Genomic DNA, 16,015 nt, shown 5'->3' with positions numbered 1-16,015 from the left:
TCGTGATAGTATGTTTTGCTCCCTTCAAGGACTAACCTGAATGGCATTTATTCTTTGAAGCCCTCTCATGCCTTCTCCTCCACACTCCCTATTAATTGATTCCTCGGTTGCCAACTCGATGTTTTGTTTGATTCAATGTATTTTGGTTTTCCATCCTCAGCTCACAATTCCTTTGCCTCCTTCTCCCTAGGTGGTAATCTGTGGGTGTAATTTAGCATTCTCAAGCTCTGTAATTTGAGGAAAGGATCTAAAGGTTTTGGGGCTTTCAGTGTCCCTTCCTCTCCAAAGCCCCACATTCATTTCTGTTTCCAGAAGTCTGCATTCTGGCTCCAGTATACATTCCTTTGCTCCTGGATCTTCTCTGCTGATGCTTCAGGATCGACTTTCTCGGCTCCATTAAGCTAGTTTTCAGTCATAAATTCTTTTTGGCTCTCCAGACCTCATTGTTTTTATTTTGGCTCTTTTATGGTGTTTATGTTCTCCACCACCCCTTTTAAGCCTCTGTTTAATTGGGAACCCAGGGATGCCAGAAGGTATTCATTCTGCTGGCATTAAATGAAAGGCAGTAATGAAGCCTCCCTTCTAGCCCATTTATTTATACTTTTTCTCCATTTATTTCCCAAATTTCTGAATATTTCTCTTCTAAGTTTCTACTTAAGCTCACTGTCTATTGGTTTTGTTGATTCTTACAGTGGATTTACATTTAAGCTAATCTTTGGACCGAGTATGAGGTGTGGAATTTTGTGGAAAGATTGTCAGGAGGTTGAGTACACTGGCCTTTTCTCATTTTCACTAAGTTGAAACATCAGTCAGCCACCTATGTCTTGTCAGGTCTTATAAATGACAAGGCACTAGACTAAAGCATATAGGTTTTGTTGTGTTGTTGTTGTTGTTGTTTTTAAGCCTTCTGCCCCATCCAAACCACTATACCTTCAGATTCTTGTGTGCTTGTGTCAGTTTCCTCACCTGTGGATATGAAAACATTCCATAGAGTTCTCTATTTCACATGTGCAATAACTCAAATCATACTCGACATTCTTTGGAATGGCTGCTACCTTTGTGATAATCCACATTTTGACTAATTTTTGCTGGAACTTTAATTACCATAAAAACCAACAGAATTTGTTCTTTTGACTCATAGGAGATCCTCAGCAAGAGGCTCAGAGTCCCATGAGCTCAGTGAAGGAGGAGATGAAAAGAAAAAGAGAGATTCTCGGAAAAGTGGCTTTCTCAATTTAATCAAATCTCGATCCAAAGCTGAGCGACCGCCAACGATTTTAATGACAGATGAGCCTTCCTCACCAAAAGGGCTTGTCAGAAGTCCAGCTGTGGACATACCCAGGAAGGAAACAAAGCCTGCTGAGTACAATGGCAGTTCTGATCGAATAGAAGAGATAAAAACACCTGACTCTTTTGAAGAGAGCCAAGGGGAAGACATGGGAAGGGTGGAGCGGAGTGACAGCAAGAGCAGCCCCCAGGGAGGGCGAAGGTATGGGGTCCAGGTGATGGGCAGTGGTTTGCTGGCTGAGATGAAAGCCAAGCAAGAGAGGAGAGCCGCATGTGTGCAGAAGGTAAGGGGAGCCTCACTAAATTTAACTTGATTGGCTTTCTGTTTCTGTGCTCAGAATTGTTTTTTTAAAAACTAGAAAAGTACATAAAAATAACTTGCTAAGTAAAATTCCAAAATGTAATACTTACTCTTTAGTGTTTTTTAAGTGTGCCTTAATGGGGGGGAGAGAGAGAGATACAGAGAGAAATCAGAATACTACTCAACTCTGGTTTATGGTGGTACTGGGGATTAAACCTGTTCCCTTAGGCATGAAAGACTACTGTGTTATCTCCCCAGTCCATAAAGCACTTATTCTTTTTTTTTTTAATTTTCCTTTTTTGTTGCCCTTGTTTTTATCATTGTTGTGGTTATTATTGTTGTTGTTATTGATGTTGTTGTTGCCAGGTAGGACAGAGAGAAATGCAGAAAGGAAGGGAAGACAGAGATGGGGAGAGAAGATAGACACCTGCAGACCTGCTTCACCGCTTGTGAAGCGACCCCCCTGCAGGTGGGAAAACACTTATTCTTAAAGACCACGTAAACACAAACCAGGAAGGCTTTACCATGGGTTTTTTGTTTGTTTGTTTTGTTTTTTGGTTCTAGTGCCATGCTCTTCCAGAGAGCTACCACATCTAAAGAAGGTCACTGACTAAAGCATCCAGGGGCTTCTACTATGTCTCATGGAGACATGTGACAGCTAGCCCAGGAGAATGCTCAGGGGGGAGGGGGAATACTATCTTCAGAATTCTGATGGAAACATGAACTGGAAAAAAAAACTGATGAAAGGAAAATAAGAGTGCTAAGACAAAATTACTGAAACTGAGTATTATGCAAATCTGGATCTGTTTTTACATAATTCACCCCCTTTCCCAAACTTAAAAATTCTATATTCCGGATATAAAGGAAAAATTAAGGTTTTCTGTAAGAATTTACTGAACACCTGAACATTTGTGTATACATATATATATATGTATATATATAGTTATGAAGAATTTCAGTATATAGAAAGTTGAGGTCCCCCCCAAAATCCATTATTTCAATATCTATTAAAATATAAGCTGTATTTCTTAGTTTTCTTTATATTTCTTTATTGTCCTACAGCTTCTTAAAGGAGTATAGTCTTACTATGATCATGCTAATTAATCTGCGCATGTTGAAACCAGGTTTTGAGTTCTATCCATTATCTTGAGCTCCTTTACATTTTTAAAAATTTGGTTCTCCAAAGAAGGAAGCACTATGCATTTACCTTATTTGATGTATCAGAATAAAATGTTTATCCCAATGAAATGATTTACAGAAAGGAAGTACTAAGCTATTTACCAAGCATGGAAGACTATCTTTCAGACAAATAATTTTTTCTATTAAATCGTGCATCCCACATGATTTAACAGCTATTCAGCATAATGTTCCACAAAATTGTCATTATCTACCAATTTTTTCATAACATATTCCTTAGAGAAGACTTGGAGGGCAACTATGTAGCAATCACAGTAGTCTACTAATTAAACAAAGGAGGTATGATGTAGCTTTCATTCCTCATAATTCTAAATAAATACTTTTAGCACTTCCCTGGCAAGTAAGATACTCAAGGAAATGTTTTAATTATAATTTGTTGGGGTTAAAGAGACAGCATAATGGTTATACAAAAAGCTGTCATGCCCAGAACCACCATAAGTCAGAGTTTATCAGTACTCTGGTGAGACTCTGTCTCTCTTTATCTTTCTCTCTGTATCACTCTTTTGTAAATACATATAAATATTTTTAAAGATTTAATAAAGATAAATTATAATCTGTTTTATAGAATTCCCTTTAAACAAAGTATAATTTTCTTTTTTTTTTTTTTTTTTTTTACCTTTTTTCTTTACTTATTTGTTGGAGAAAGACAGCCAGGAATCAAGAGGAAAGGGAATGATAGAGAGGGAGAGAGACAGAAAGATACCTGCAATAATGCTTCAACACTTTCACAAAAGTTTCCCTCTGCTAATGCACTCTTGGCTTTATCATTTTTCCCACTGGTTAGCAGCTTCCACCTTATATAAAGATGTAAAGTTGTAGAGGGTTTTTTTTTTTCCATATGTTTTAGATTTAATTTATAGACTTTCTCATGTGACAGTTTGTTTTTGTCAGGACTCACAATTGTGATCCCCTTGCGCCATCTAGTGTCTATTTTGAACAATAGCAACAATTAAAATAATTCAACAAGACAGGTCTATCCTATCAGAACAATAAAATAATTACAGGGGATTTTTTATATAAAAATAGCTTTAGAATATTTTTCATAAAGTCCTACAAATATATTATTTATAAAGTTAACAGCATAAGAATCAGTAATCAGTACACTGTTGGTGAAATATCTTCGGAGTATCTGCATTCTTCTGTGAAATTTCTCCTTGTAATGTTCACATTTAATACACATATTTAAAGGAAAGAAACTGAAAAAGTAAGATGTTGGCTTGTTATTTACTAGCAAAGGCAAGAAACAGGTGTTGAGTGCTCAGAGGTAACATCTGGGACTGCTTCATCAGTTTTTATTCTTATGCTACACGACCATTGTTTGAATGTATGACTACTTTAGAAAGCCTCTGGAGGAAAAGGTCACACCTACAAGTGTTATATTTAACATGCAGGCAAGGAGACATTCTCAAGTGCTGACCCTGCACTTAGATGAGCCTGAAAACAGGGTATCTTCTTCTTTTTTTTTTTTTTTTAATACTTATTGATTTATTTATTCCCTTTTGTTGCCCTTGTTGTTTTATTGTTGTAGTTATTATTGTTGTTGTCGTCATTGTTGGATAGGACAGAGAGAAATGGAGAGAGGAGGGGAAGACAGAGGGGGGTGAGAAAGATAGACACCTGCAGACCTAATTCACCACTTGTAAAGCAACTCTTCTGTAGGTGGGGAGCCTGGGGCTCGAACCGGGATCCATATACAAGGACCCTTAACCAGTTCCTTGCGTTTGGCGCCATGTGCATTTAACCCGCTCTGCTACTGCCCGACCTCCGACATTACAGTGTTTAAGGACTTAGATTCAAACCCCTGGTCCCCACCTTCAGGGGGAAAGTTTCATGAATCGTGGAGCAGGTCTGCAGGTGTCTCTGTCTCTCTTCCTATCTTCTCCCTCCCTATCTTCTCCATCCCTTTTCAATTTCTGTCTCTGTCCAATAATAAATAAATAAAAATATTTAAATTTTTATTTAAGTAAGTCAATAAATGTAACATGGAATTAACTTTGTGCCTGCCAAGACGGACATAATACCTTTGAGGGATGATTAGGCACATAGGCAGCTTCTGCTCATGAGCTCAAGCGCCCCCTTCTGGTTCTGACTGGGATGTCACGATTAGTACTTAACTAATTGTTACTTAACACATTGTAGTGGTTAGCTTTGTTTTTTTCCTTACACATTAAATAAATGTATCATGAGGGGGATGGGTCTTTGAATTTTCTAGAAGCTTTTGAATGATACTGTCTTCCAGGATTCTCCAAACCTGGCCTTGGGAAGCATGGAGCGTTTAGATGGAAGTGGGGCAGGTATGTGAGTTCATTGTTATTACCCCTTCTGCCTACCCCCCCAAAAAAAAAAAAAAAACCCTGCCTCCCTTGGCTCTAAGAGTCATATATGTTGACAGAAGAAAATAAGGAGAGATAAAAATGGACTATGTTACTTGTCCTAAGCTTTAGCCTAAAAGGTCAGACCTCTTCACCTACGATCATCTCCACCTGGGGACATGTACCTGGGAAGAACATCTTTGCTATTTTCCAAAGGGAAGAAGTTTCATGGAAAAGAAGCTCCAAACTGTGGACACTGGTGGAGTGAGGAAAACAGCAATATGGCTATTTTTTTTTCCACTAAGGTTATTGGCTGAATTCCATGCCAGTATGTTCCTTCTGCTCTTAAACTCTTCTCTTTATTTCCTTCTTTAGTTTTTTAAGATAGAAGGGGAGAGGCAGAGAGAAGAAAGAGATATCACAGTACCACTCCACTGCTCATAAAGCTTCCCCTGAGAAGGTACTCTCATCTAGTGGCTGGGGACTTGAACCTGGGTCTTGTGCATGGTAGCATGTGCACTTTATCTGGTGAGCTATCTCCAGGCCCTCTGCTGATTTTTTAAAAAATAAGTCATATGGGGTTTGTGAATGTTGGCTTTTTAGTAGGAGAGAATTTTTCCCCCTTCCAGTTTAACTATATATTATTCAATATTCAATATTCAGTTCTGTGTGCCTCTGACTTTACAATTGTTGTAAAAGAATGAGATGCCTTAGATGGAAACTGGAGAGGCATTTGTAAGCTGCATGCTAGAAACTTCATATTTTTAAAGTTCTTGTAATTACCTTTGATACCTTTACATAGTAAAAGTTGGAGTATAAACCATATTTAATCAACTTAATTTTTGCCAGTTGTCTGGTTAAGCTTGTCAGAAGTATGAGCTAAACAGGAATAAATAGGCTGTCTTAGGAATCAGATAGTTTTGGGAAACCTTGCGTCTCTGTGGCATGAGGGAAGCAAAAGGCACAGAGGCAGAGCCCAAGGTAACTTTTTTAGCTGATGAACATATGGCCATCACATAACCTTCCTCACCTGGGACTTCCAGAGGAAGCTCTAAGTAATTATTGCCCAGGACTGAGATAGCCTGCTACTCTGGCTGTACCTGTGATGTGTGTCAGATACAGGACAGATCACAGTGCTTCAAATGCACCCAGAGATATTACATCCTCTGAATGTTCATATGGGATATGCACTGGTAAACATAAGATTTATCACTTGTTCCAGAGAACAACATTAGGTTTACTGCCTTTCTATAATATATATATATATATATTTTTTCCCAGCAGTATGTTTTGTTCTTCTCATAAAGAATAGGAGAGCTGTGTAAGTTAGCTAAAAGAGATGACTTGTATGGGGAAGGATAGAATTGGGCTTTCAGTAGTGAATGAAATGCAATATATACAAATACTGATTTTTATAACGATGTGCACCAGAACCTTATATAATGTTACAACACAATACTTCAATGAAAAAAAATATGTTTCCTTTTTAAAATTTTTTATATTTATTTATTTTCCCTTTTGTTGCTCTTGTAGTTTTCTATTGTTGTAGTTTTGATTGTTGTTGCTATTGATGTCGTCGTTAGGACAGAGAGAAATGGAGAGAGGTAGGGAAGACAGAGGGGGAAAGAAAGATAGACATCTGCAGACCTGCTTCACCACCTGTGAAGTGATTCCCCTGCAGGTGGGGAGCCGGGGGCTCAAACCGGGATCCTTACGCTGGTCCTTGTGCTTCGCTCCACGTGCGCTTAACCTGCTGTGCTACCGCCCGACTCCCCAAAAAATATTTAAAAGACAAAAGTATTCTAATTATTCAGCAGTGCTCAAAATGAAAAATGTTCTAAATACTCATGATGAAAAATGAAAAATAATGGTTAAAGTGATTTCTATCAGATTTTTCCCTAGTTTCAAAATGATGGGCTTCTTTGACCTTTTTTTTTTTTTTTTTAAGTAAAATGTGTTTTTGTGTCTCCATTTTATTTCTAGTGCCTAAACTTCATCCAGGGCTTCCGGAGAACCGCTTTGGCTTGGGGGCACCAGAGAAGAATGTCAAAGCTGAACCCAAAATGGAAGCAAGCTCCAGGTCTCGGAGCAATTCTGGCACCCCAACCAGCCCTAAGCCACTCCTTCAGTCCCCCAAGCCCACCCTGGCAGCACGTCCCACCATCCCACAGAAACCGAGAACCACCTCCCGTCCTGGTAAGGGTCTTTAATTTTTTTTTTTTTTCACTTTGGTGAGAGGGAGAGAAATACATAGAGAAAGCTCAGCTCTAGCTTATAGTGGTGCTGGGGATTAAGTCTAAGACCTCAGGCATGAAAGTCTTTCTATATAGCTATTATGCAGTCTCTCCTGCTCCCCTCTCCTGGTTTGGTTGTTTTAGTTATTTATGTTCCATAAATAGGAATAGTCAGCCAATAAGTATCTTTCACTTCTTGACTTACTTAGCATAATCACCTCAAGCTCCACCCATGCTTTCATAAAAGGCAAAATATTTTCCCTTGTTATGGCAGCAGAGTATACTGAAGGGATATTTATTTGACACAGAGACCCACCGACTTGGAGACTGTCTTTTCATTTAGAGCTTCAGATCATAGTGCAGAATGGAAAATTCAGTCTTTTGTTGCATTTCCCCATTTTCGATCTTGGTTTAGTTTTCAACAATCCATCTTTAGGATGTGTATACCCTTGAGGAGGTTGTAGCTTAAGGATGAGAGCCACAAATAGGAAAAACCCATGATCCTTAATTTTTACCTCATGTGCTGCGAACTTAGGAGTTGGGACACAGAAAACTTTAGGCCTGTTTTTGTAAATAAAATGTCATGGGCACACTGCCACCCTATTTGTGTACATACTGCCTCAGACTGTCTTCATGCTAAAATGGTAGGATTGGGAATTTGTGAGAAAGGTCATTTGGCCTGCAAAACTTAAAATATTTACTCTTTGGCCCATGGAAAAAATTTGCTGACTCTACATTTAGAAAATCCAATGATAAGCTTAATAATACTAGGAATGAACTAAGACCTGTTTTATTTCCTCCTATAACTACTTTATTTTCCCCTTATAGGTCTTCTTTTTTTTTTCTCTTTTAACTACCCACTGTAAGTTTTTAAAACGTGCAGAAGTAGAGTGAATATTATAATGAGTCCCGTATGTCCCCTTCATATTATCTCCATAAAATCTAAGGCAAGCAAGGGTAGTTCTTTAGAGTCATATCAGCAATGGCAGTTCATCATCACTGCAGTTAATCTGAACACTTAACTCTATGCTATCATGTGGTAGAAGTGCTTTATGTGGATAAACTCCTGCTCTTACCATAACTCTTATTTTACAAAACATTTAGAATGTGAGGCAGAAAGATAACAAGTTTGCCAGGTAACACAGCTAGTGGGTAACAACCAGACACAAGGACTCCTTTGCTCATCGTGGTGATTCTCTTCTGGGAGACTTGTTCCCGCAGTGGTGTGCATATTGGAAAGTAACATACCAAGTTCACCATGCTCATATACTCATATGCAGATGATTCAAGTAAGGTGAGAAAAGGGCAGGATGCCCTCTGCCCAGACTCACTTCACATGTGAACCTTCCCCATTTCTCAACAAATAGTTTCTCTCATTTACCAATAAATATACCAGCTCTCTGATTAAGACATTCTGGTCCTCACAGCCCATTGGTTCCTCAAGAAACCCAATACAGAATTTCCAAAGAGAAGCCATAGAGGAAGGAGTACGCAGGTAGTCACCTATAGTAACTAACTCTTGACAGTGATCCCTTGAGCTGTCCTATTCTACTTGAAATTTTTCATAAATCAGAGTTTTTTAGAATGGAGAAAACATTCTAACATTCGAATGTTAGAAATATTAGAAAACATTTGAATACAACATGTATTTGAACACACAAAATATCTTCATAATAGAGGCAACAAAAAAAATTTAATTAACTACTCAAAAGCAAATAGGGGCTAAGAGAAAACTTACCATGTTGAGAGCACATTTTGCCACATGCAAGTACATGGGTTTGAGTTCCCAGTACCACATGGGAGCATTATGAATGGTGGAATGATGTCGTGGTGTCTCTCCTTTCTCTGTATCTCTCCACCTGAAATTACAAGGGAATTATCCTGCAGTGGAATCAGCTCACAGAGGTGCAAAGCTCTGGTGCCTTCAAAAAAGAAAATAAACAATCAGATTGATGTTTCCACAGTTGTTTCTAGTCCAAAGTAAGGGAATAGTGCTTATAAAATGAATCTAGTTAAGTTTGTAGAACATTTTATCTCTCACATTGCCAACGCTGAATATGAAATTAGATGAGTCACAGTATTCAGTTGCAAGTTTTTAAAGCTGGTTTGTTAAATGTGTCCATTTATTTCTCAGTACTTGGTAGGTATATCAAGAGTTGTGTTTATACAACTTCCCCTAGTATGGTGATAGATTCCTTAAGGCAGCCCTGAATCCGAGAAGGGAGTGGGAGAACTGAGAGAAACTCAAAAAGAAGTCAAAAGGACTTCTTAAGTATAAACTTTTTAATTTTTAGTCATTAAAAAAGAATCATGTTTACAAACTAATATTTTATAACACTTGAGAACTGAAGCATTTTCAAATATTTATCTCATTTCTCCACTGCAATTCTGAGAGATAATCAAGGTGGACATAGTTATTTTTACAATATCTTGTAACATCCCAGTGGATGTAGTGAATCAAGTACAAGGTTTGAATTTGAAGTCTAAGACTAAAGGAAATCCGCTAAGGGTTTAATTCTGCATGTGCACATACTTACATCAAATTGAGACTACCCTGACTGATAATGGGGCAGAAAGAGGAACACAATTTGGTATATCTTTTCAATTAGAGTGGCAGAGCACTGCCTGTAGAATAACCCGAGACTGGAGTTCTTTTAAATATTTATTTACTTGTTTGTTTGTTTATATGAGAGATAGAATCAGAGCATCAGTCTAGCATGTGAGATGTCAGGGCTTTTCCTTGGACTATAAGTCTAATACTCTAACCACTGTACCAGCTCCTGGGTCACTAGACTAGACTCTAGTGCTGTCTGTTTACCTTTACCTTAATTTAACAGGTCATGTGTTCTGTTCATTTGTAAGGTCATCAAAGTCCTTTCTATTCCTGGTTCTGAAAGTCAATGCTTCCAAATTAGTGGTCTCAATATGTGTATGATGGCACTACACATATGTGTGTATGTATGTATGTATGTATGTATGTATGTATATTGGAATCACTACGCTGCATCTGATAGCAAGTAGTGGGTTTGATATCACGTAGTGGCAATGGATCATAAATGTTATTTTGTTTACTTTAAGAAAATCAAACAGACTTTGGGTTTGAAGTAGAAGGAACATTTCATTAACTTACAGTCTAATTTTCAAAATTCAATTCATTGGAATTCGTACTCACGAGATAGATTCTGTGCAAATTTCAGTATTTATTCAAATTTCAGTTCTGCCTGTTTGTGGATGTTACTTCAATGAGCAGAAACATGAAAGTTAGTCTTGTCCAGAAAAATTCTGTCCTGATTTTTAATAATTATTAGTCATTTATATTGAAAAATGAACCTGGCTTGTGTTCTTAGAATCCTGTTTGTAAAACGGTTTAATTTCATGTGTTTGTGTCTCTATAGATGACATTCCTGACTCTCCATCTGGCCCTAGTCCCCCTAAAGTTGCTCTTCTACCACCTGGTCTGAAAAAAAATTCTTTGGACAAGGAGAAAGATGGCCAGAGTAGTCCCCAGCCCAGTCCCAGGACAATTTCCCAAGAAGGTAAGATAAGTTTTCTTCTGCGTTAATATTCCTTAAGGAAGACCATTTGATGGAAAGGGAATTAATCTTGGTCTTGACTAATAATTTAGCATTTGTTTAAGGCAGCATTCCCATGAGTTAAATTTTTGAAACCAGAGATGATTCTTCATTCAGAAACTTGATTCAACATTATTGATGACATTGGGGCTTAGCAAAGGATCATTACAAAGAATGAAAAGCTTATAGGAGACACTCAAGCCTTTTTGCAGCAGTATTTACCAGATGCTTCTGAACTGGCTCTGAACATGCTAGGAGAATCTTAAACATTTTGTACTGCAGCTAGGTTTCTAGGTGCCATTGTTTCCAAGAAAAACTCCCAAGTTGTAGGTGACCGTTGTCATGGTCCAGGAGCTGAACCATCGTGGCACTGGCCTGCACCTTCTAATCTGCTAAAGTAAAATCAGAGAAAAATTACCTTGAAACTTGAATCACATCACAAGTGGTTATCAGGGCTATGGAGACAGCATAATGGTTATACAAAAGATTTAATATCTGAGGTTCTGCAGTTCTATGTTCAATCCCTAGCACCACTGTAAGTCAGAGCTGAGCAGTGCTCTGGTCTCTCTCATTATTTATTTCTCTCTATATCTCTTATTAAAATAAATACAGAAATAAAATTTAAAAATAAGTATCTTTTTTAAAAAGTAGTTGTCGGTGGAGTTGTCTTTGTGGTAACCTCTGTATGACATCATAGACCCACCCCCCTTTCTTTCTCATTCAAATTAAGTGCACATTTGATTTTAGGGTTCTATACTTCTTAAAGTATAATGTAATTGCTATCTCTAAGCTCCACCTCTAAGACTCTAGAGCCACATAAGTTATCCCTTGTGTCCATCTTTGTAATTTGGGGTTTCTTTGTTTAAATTCAGATTTGTTTGGTGCCTCATTATTCTTTGACCTCTGATTCTGACAGATTCCTACACTGGCCTCTTATTCATAATAGTCTTGGGTTGAAGTTTATAGAAAGTGTTTCTGAGTATTCTCCATGGCTTAGGAGTTAATAAATAAACAAACAAATAGCACTACTCTCTCATCTCCATTATGAGATTTAATTGGTGAGTATAAACTGCACTTGCCTATTGGCTATAAATAAAAGAAGGTGGGGTTTGAAGCAGAGCTGAGAAATCAGTTCTGTCCGAGAAACTAAAGCTATAGACAGTGATTGGTTCCTAGAGGCATTTCACATGAAGCAAATAAATGCAGGGCTGAGGACTATAGCCGCGACCCTTGGAAGTTTTGATGTAGAAGGAAGACCCTTTGGTATTGAATAGAGCAGCAAATGTTCCCTACATCACAACTCCTCTAGATCTACCTCTATTTTCCTTCCTTCCCCAAACTGCTGACCTGTGTCCTAGCTTGCAAGGAAGCTTTGGAAATTCCTGAAAGAATCTTGTTGGAGAAAAATGGGGAGGGGACATGTGATGGCAATGGAAAATAGGAATGCTTGCCTTATCAAAGGCAACCGAAATACAGAAGGATTCAATAGAAATGGTCAGAAGATAGCATAAAACTACTTTGTTAAAACATTTTGAGAAAATGATGCTAGTATAGTTAAAACAAGGTTTCGAGGAGACTACCAGCCTCATGAATAAGAGTTAGAATCCTTTGACCTCTTGGCTCTAACATTTCCATGCACTTGACTGCTTTTTTTAATAGTACTTATGGGTAAATGTTAATAGAATTTCTTAGAGCTGCCTCGATATTCTTTGGATTATAATGACTCAAAAAAGAAAATGAATGCTATAGTAAGTATCATGGAGACTCAATAGTTAACAAAAATAATAAAATGCTGGACGCTGCTAGCATTCTCTTAGCTGCTTTGAAAAAATCAGATTTCTTCAGATTAGGAATGATTGAGTTTCTCCTCAAGCATTTCAGAATTCCTTTCTTCACGCCCTCTCATAGCAAATATTAGGAATAATTCATGCCCCCAACTTTCTAGTTAAAAATTATTATGGAAGTCAGGCTATAGCACAGCGGGTTAAGTGCTGGTGGCGCAAAGCACAAGGACCGGCTGTAAGGATCCTAGTTCGAGGCCCCAGCTCCCCACCTGCAGGAGGGTCACTTCACAAGTGGTGAAGCAGGTCTGCAGGTGTCTTTCTCTCCCCCTCTCTGTCTTCCCCTCCTCTCTCCATTTCTCTCTTTCCTATCCAACAAGAATGACATCAATAACAACAGCAGTAATAACTACAACAATTAAAAAAAGGGGCAACAAAAGGAGATAAATAAATAAATATTTTTTTAAAAAGTTATTGTGGCCATAGTTCTCTTATCTAGGATCAAAATAATCACAGAGACCATTCTGATAGTATCACTTAACATCATTGAAACTGAACTGAAATATTTCTAAGTCTGAGAGCAGTCTGTAAATATGCAAGGTGCAAAGATTTTAACTTCAGTTTACATATCAGCTCATCCACTAATGTTACCTAGGTATGATACACTCCCAAGCCTAACCTTTTTCTTTAGAAAAATTTTCCTGCTGTGCTCATTCCTATTTTCTTATGCATTATTTATGCTGGTTACTTCATTTCCTTGTTCTGTGCCTCCCTTTGGACTAGCCTGCCCAAGTAATTTCTGAAACAGGTAAATTGCTATGATTCTTCTGAATTATTCCATCATGAGTATAGTTTCTGTTAATCCATCCCAGAATCAAAATGTTGACACTGGGGCCTTTATACTAGTATGTTTTGGGGGCCAACTCAGAGTTCACCTCATTTTGCACGACATTTCCATTAATGTTGGCTGTTGAATTCTGTAGATAATAGTGTATCTGTTTAGGACCAACATTTTAGGCTCCATGGATCCTCAGTTGGGGGGTGGGTGGATAAGCTGATATTTAATTTTTAATATTAATATTTAATATTAATGTTGACACATTGATGTATTTGCTAATGTAAAGGGTAAAATGAATCCCTTTTCCTTAGTAGTGCAAAGAGGAGATTATTACAAAAGACATTCAGATCATGACAGTGACAAGCCTTCCAGTAGAGGGAAAAGATCTTCAAAACTGTACTCCACCATTGCAGAAGAGGAAGTGAATGCAATTGGGCACAGGAAGTCACAGCCAACAAATGGTTAGAGCCTTCAATTATCATCCCTCACTGACCCAAAGCTAATGAAGTGGCACTAACAAAAACAAACTTTAATTGAGTAACTTCTGTCTGGATTGGGTCAGGGATTAGTCTTTCAACTGCTGTTCTTTTCGCTCAATGGCAACAGGATGGTCCTTCCATTTGGAACAACAACAACAAAAAAAATCTGCTTAAAAGTCTAAAAACAGATCTCTTACAAGGAGGATTAAGTTACTGTGAATTATAGTGACTTGTCCTTTTAAACTTTTGTGATTTTGAAGGTTTATTCTTATACTTGGGGTCATGTCTCCAGCTCTCCTTTATCTTTTTGCTCTTCCATCAGAGTTAAATTGCAATCGAAACAGAGATTCTTAGAATAACACAATTTATACTTTTAGAGAATATGACTCTTTCAGTAAAGAATCAGTGAAAGTCAATGACTAAATGCAGACTTTAGGTCATGTACATGCCCTTTCAGTGGACATTTTATGATCATTTAGTAAGAAAGAAAAACTATCAGTTAACTCTTCCACATCTCAGAACAATTTACCCTGTCTTACAGCATTTGTTCTATGTAACTGCTTCATCCTACATCCCATTTGTCATTGTAGTAAATTCTGTCATCTTCTGTTCAGGTGAGTACAGTCCCAGAAGACAGAAGGAGTTATCTTTCAAGTTACCATTAATTACCAATAGAAGTATTGTTGGTTCAGAAATTATATATATATTGTAGTTAACGATATCTCCCTGGCCAATCACTTGATAAGACTTGGAAAAATCTTTTAAAGGAAAATTTAGCATCGTAAAAGAACATAAGATAGTTTGATGTGTGTAAGAGATTTTTAAAGGACTTCTTCCCCTGGAATGAGTCTTTTTCCTTCTCCTAAAATTTTATGAGAGGTTAATATAAGAGTGTATTTAAGTTTCTGGGTGTTAAGCACATAATCAGTTGTTTTAGTTAGAACTCCATGCCCTTTACAGCCTTCTGAAAAAGCACCACAGAAAGCTAGTCTACAGACATTACCTTATTATAAGGATAATCTCTTTTGTTGCAAAAGCATTAACCATTCCCAAATTTTAGCACATTTATAGTAAACGTTATATGACCCACTGTACAACTTAGCAGTCCATTGAGTTACAGTGCCTCAAGTGGGAACTATTGCCTTTGAGAATGTTTCTTAACATTGATATAAAAACAAAAAGAATGACCCTCCCCCCAAAAAAAATCTCTTCATGGATTCTCCCACTAACAATGACACTAGGAGCCAGCAGTCTTGGCCTTATCATTGAGTGAGGCAAATATTATATCTTAGTTGCCCCATAGGTAAGTACTATCAAGATGAGAGCATGGAATAAGGACACAACCCACAGCAAAGGGAGAGAACATTACTGTTGGGACCAGGTAGCACTTACTCCAGAGAAACCCAGCTGATTGACCTTGACTTTTAGAAATTGTGTGGTAGACTTATATATAAACAGCTAATTACAATAATGCTCCTTTCTACAAGATGCTTTCTCAGATGTTGAGAAAAAAAGTCCATTCAAGTTGTACAAAGTTACAGTAAGGAACACGTTAGGTGTTTAATTTTTGAAGAGAGGCATAGTTTTTTGAAATAGTAAATCATAAGCTCTGTCTCTTTTGTTGCCTTTTTGATAAGGACACCCAAGATTACAAAGTTGCTTCTATATTTTGGATATTTATATTTATATTTGAATATTGCATCCATTGATATATAATATGATTATGAACAAAATACCTTTGATGTGATACTAAATTCCTTCTTCAAGACATAGACACACCACTCCTTAGAAGTTCACTGATCATTTGATAATGTTTTGAATTCTAGTAAAAAGAAGGTAGATACCAGGATACACTACCTCTTAGGCAAGGAGATGAAATCCTGTGTCTGTTTCAGATTTTTCCATGACCTCTTTGACTTAAAATTCTCTTTGTGATGGGCAACACCAAATTTTAACTGAAACAAATAGGACCATCTTGGATGTGTTTTTCTGCCTTCTAGAAATAATGACGGCA

The 16,015-nt window shown here is 37.5% G+C and overlaps 1 protein-coding gene across 6 annotated transcripts in view; it reads left to right on the top strand.

Moving 5' to 3' along the window:
- Positions 1 to 16,015, top strand: part of CARMIL1 (capping protein regulator and myosin 1 linker 1) — a 332,859-nt gene that overhangs the window by 304,804 nt on the left and 12,040 nt on the right. The window contains exons 33-38 of one of the 6 annotated variants that reach the window (XM_060189280.1): positions 1,142 to 1,571; positions 5,025 to 5,079; positions 7,081 to 7,293; positions 10,727 to 10,867; positions 13,468 to 13,492; positions 13,837 to 13,905. In XM_060189280.1, the coding sequence (XP_060045263.1) occupies positions 1,142 to 1,571; positions 5,025 to 5,079; positions 7,081 to 7,293; positions 10,727 to 10,867; positions 13,468 to 13,487 (859 nt within the window). In that variant the 3' untranslated portion in view covers positions 13,488 to 13,492; positions 13,837 to 13,905. Of the gene's footprint in view, positions 1 to 1,141; positions 1,572 to 5,024; positions 5,080 to 7,080; positions 7,294 to 10,726; positions 10,868 to 13,467; positions 13,493 to 13,833; positions 13,984 to 16,015 lie in introns of those variants that run through there. The other 5 variants (XM_060189279.1, XM_060189277.1, XM_016189509.2 and 2 more) reach the window with 5 other exon arrangements.

Source organism: Erinaceus europaeus, chromosome 4 (genome assembly GCF_950295315.1).
Source record: "Erinaceus europaeus chromosome 4, mEriEur2.1, whole genome shotgun sequence".
NCBI classification, from domain to species: Eukaryota; Metazoa; Chordata; class Mammalia; order Eulipotyphla; family Erinaceidae; genus Erinaceus; species Erinaceus europaeus.
The sequence above is the reverse complement of the archived record's forward strand: the minus strand, read 5'-3'. Positions and strand labels throughout refer to the sequence as shown.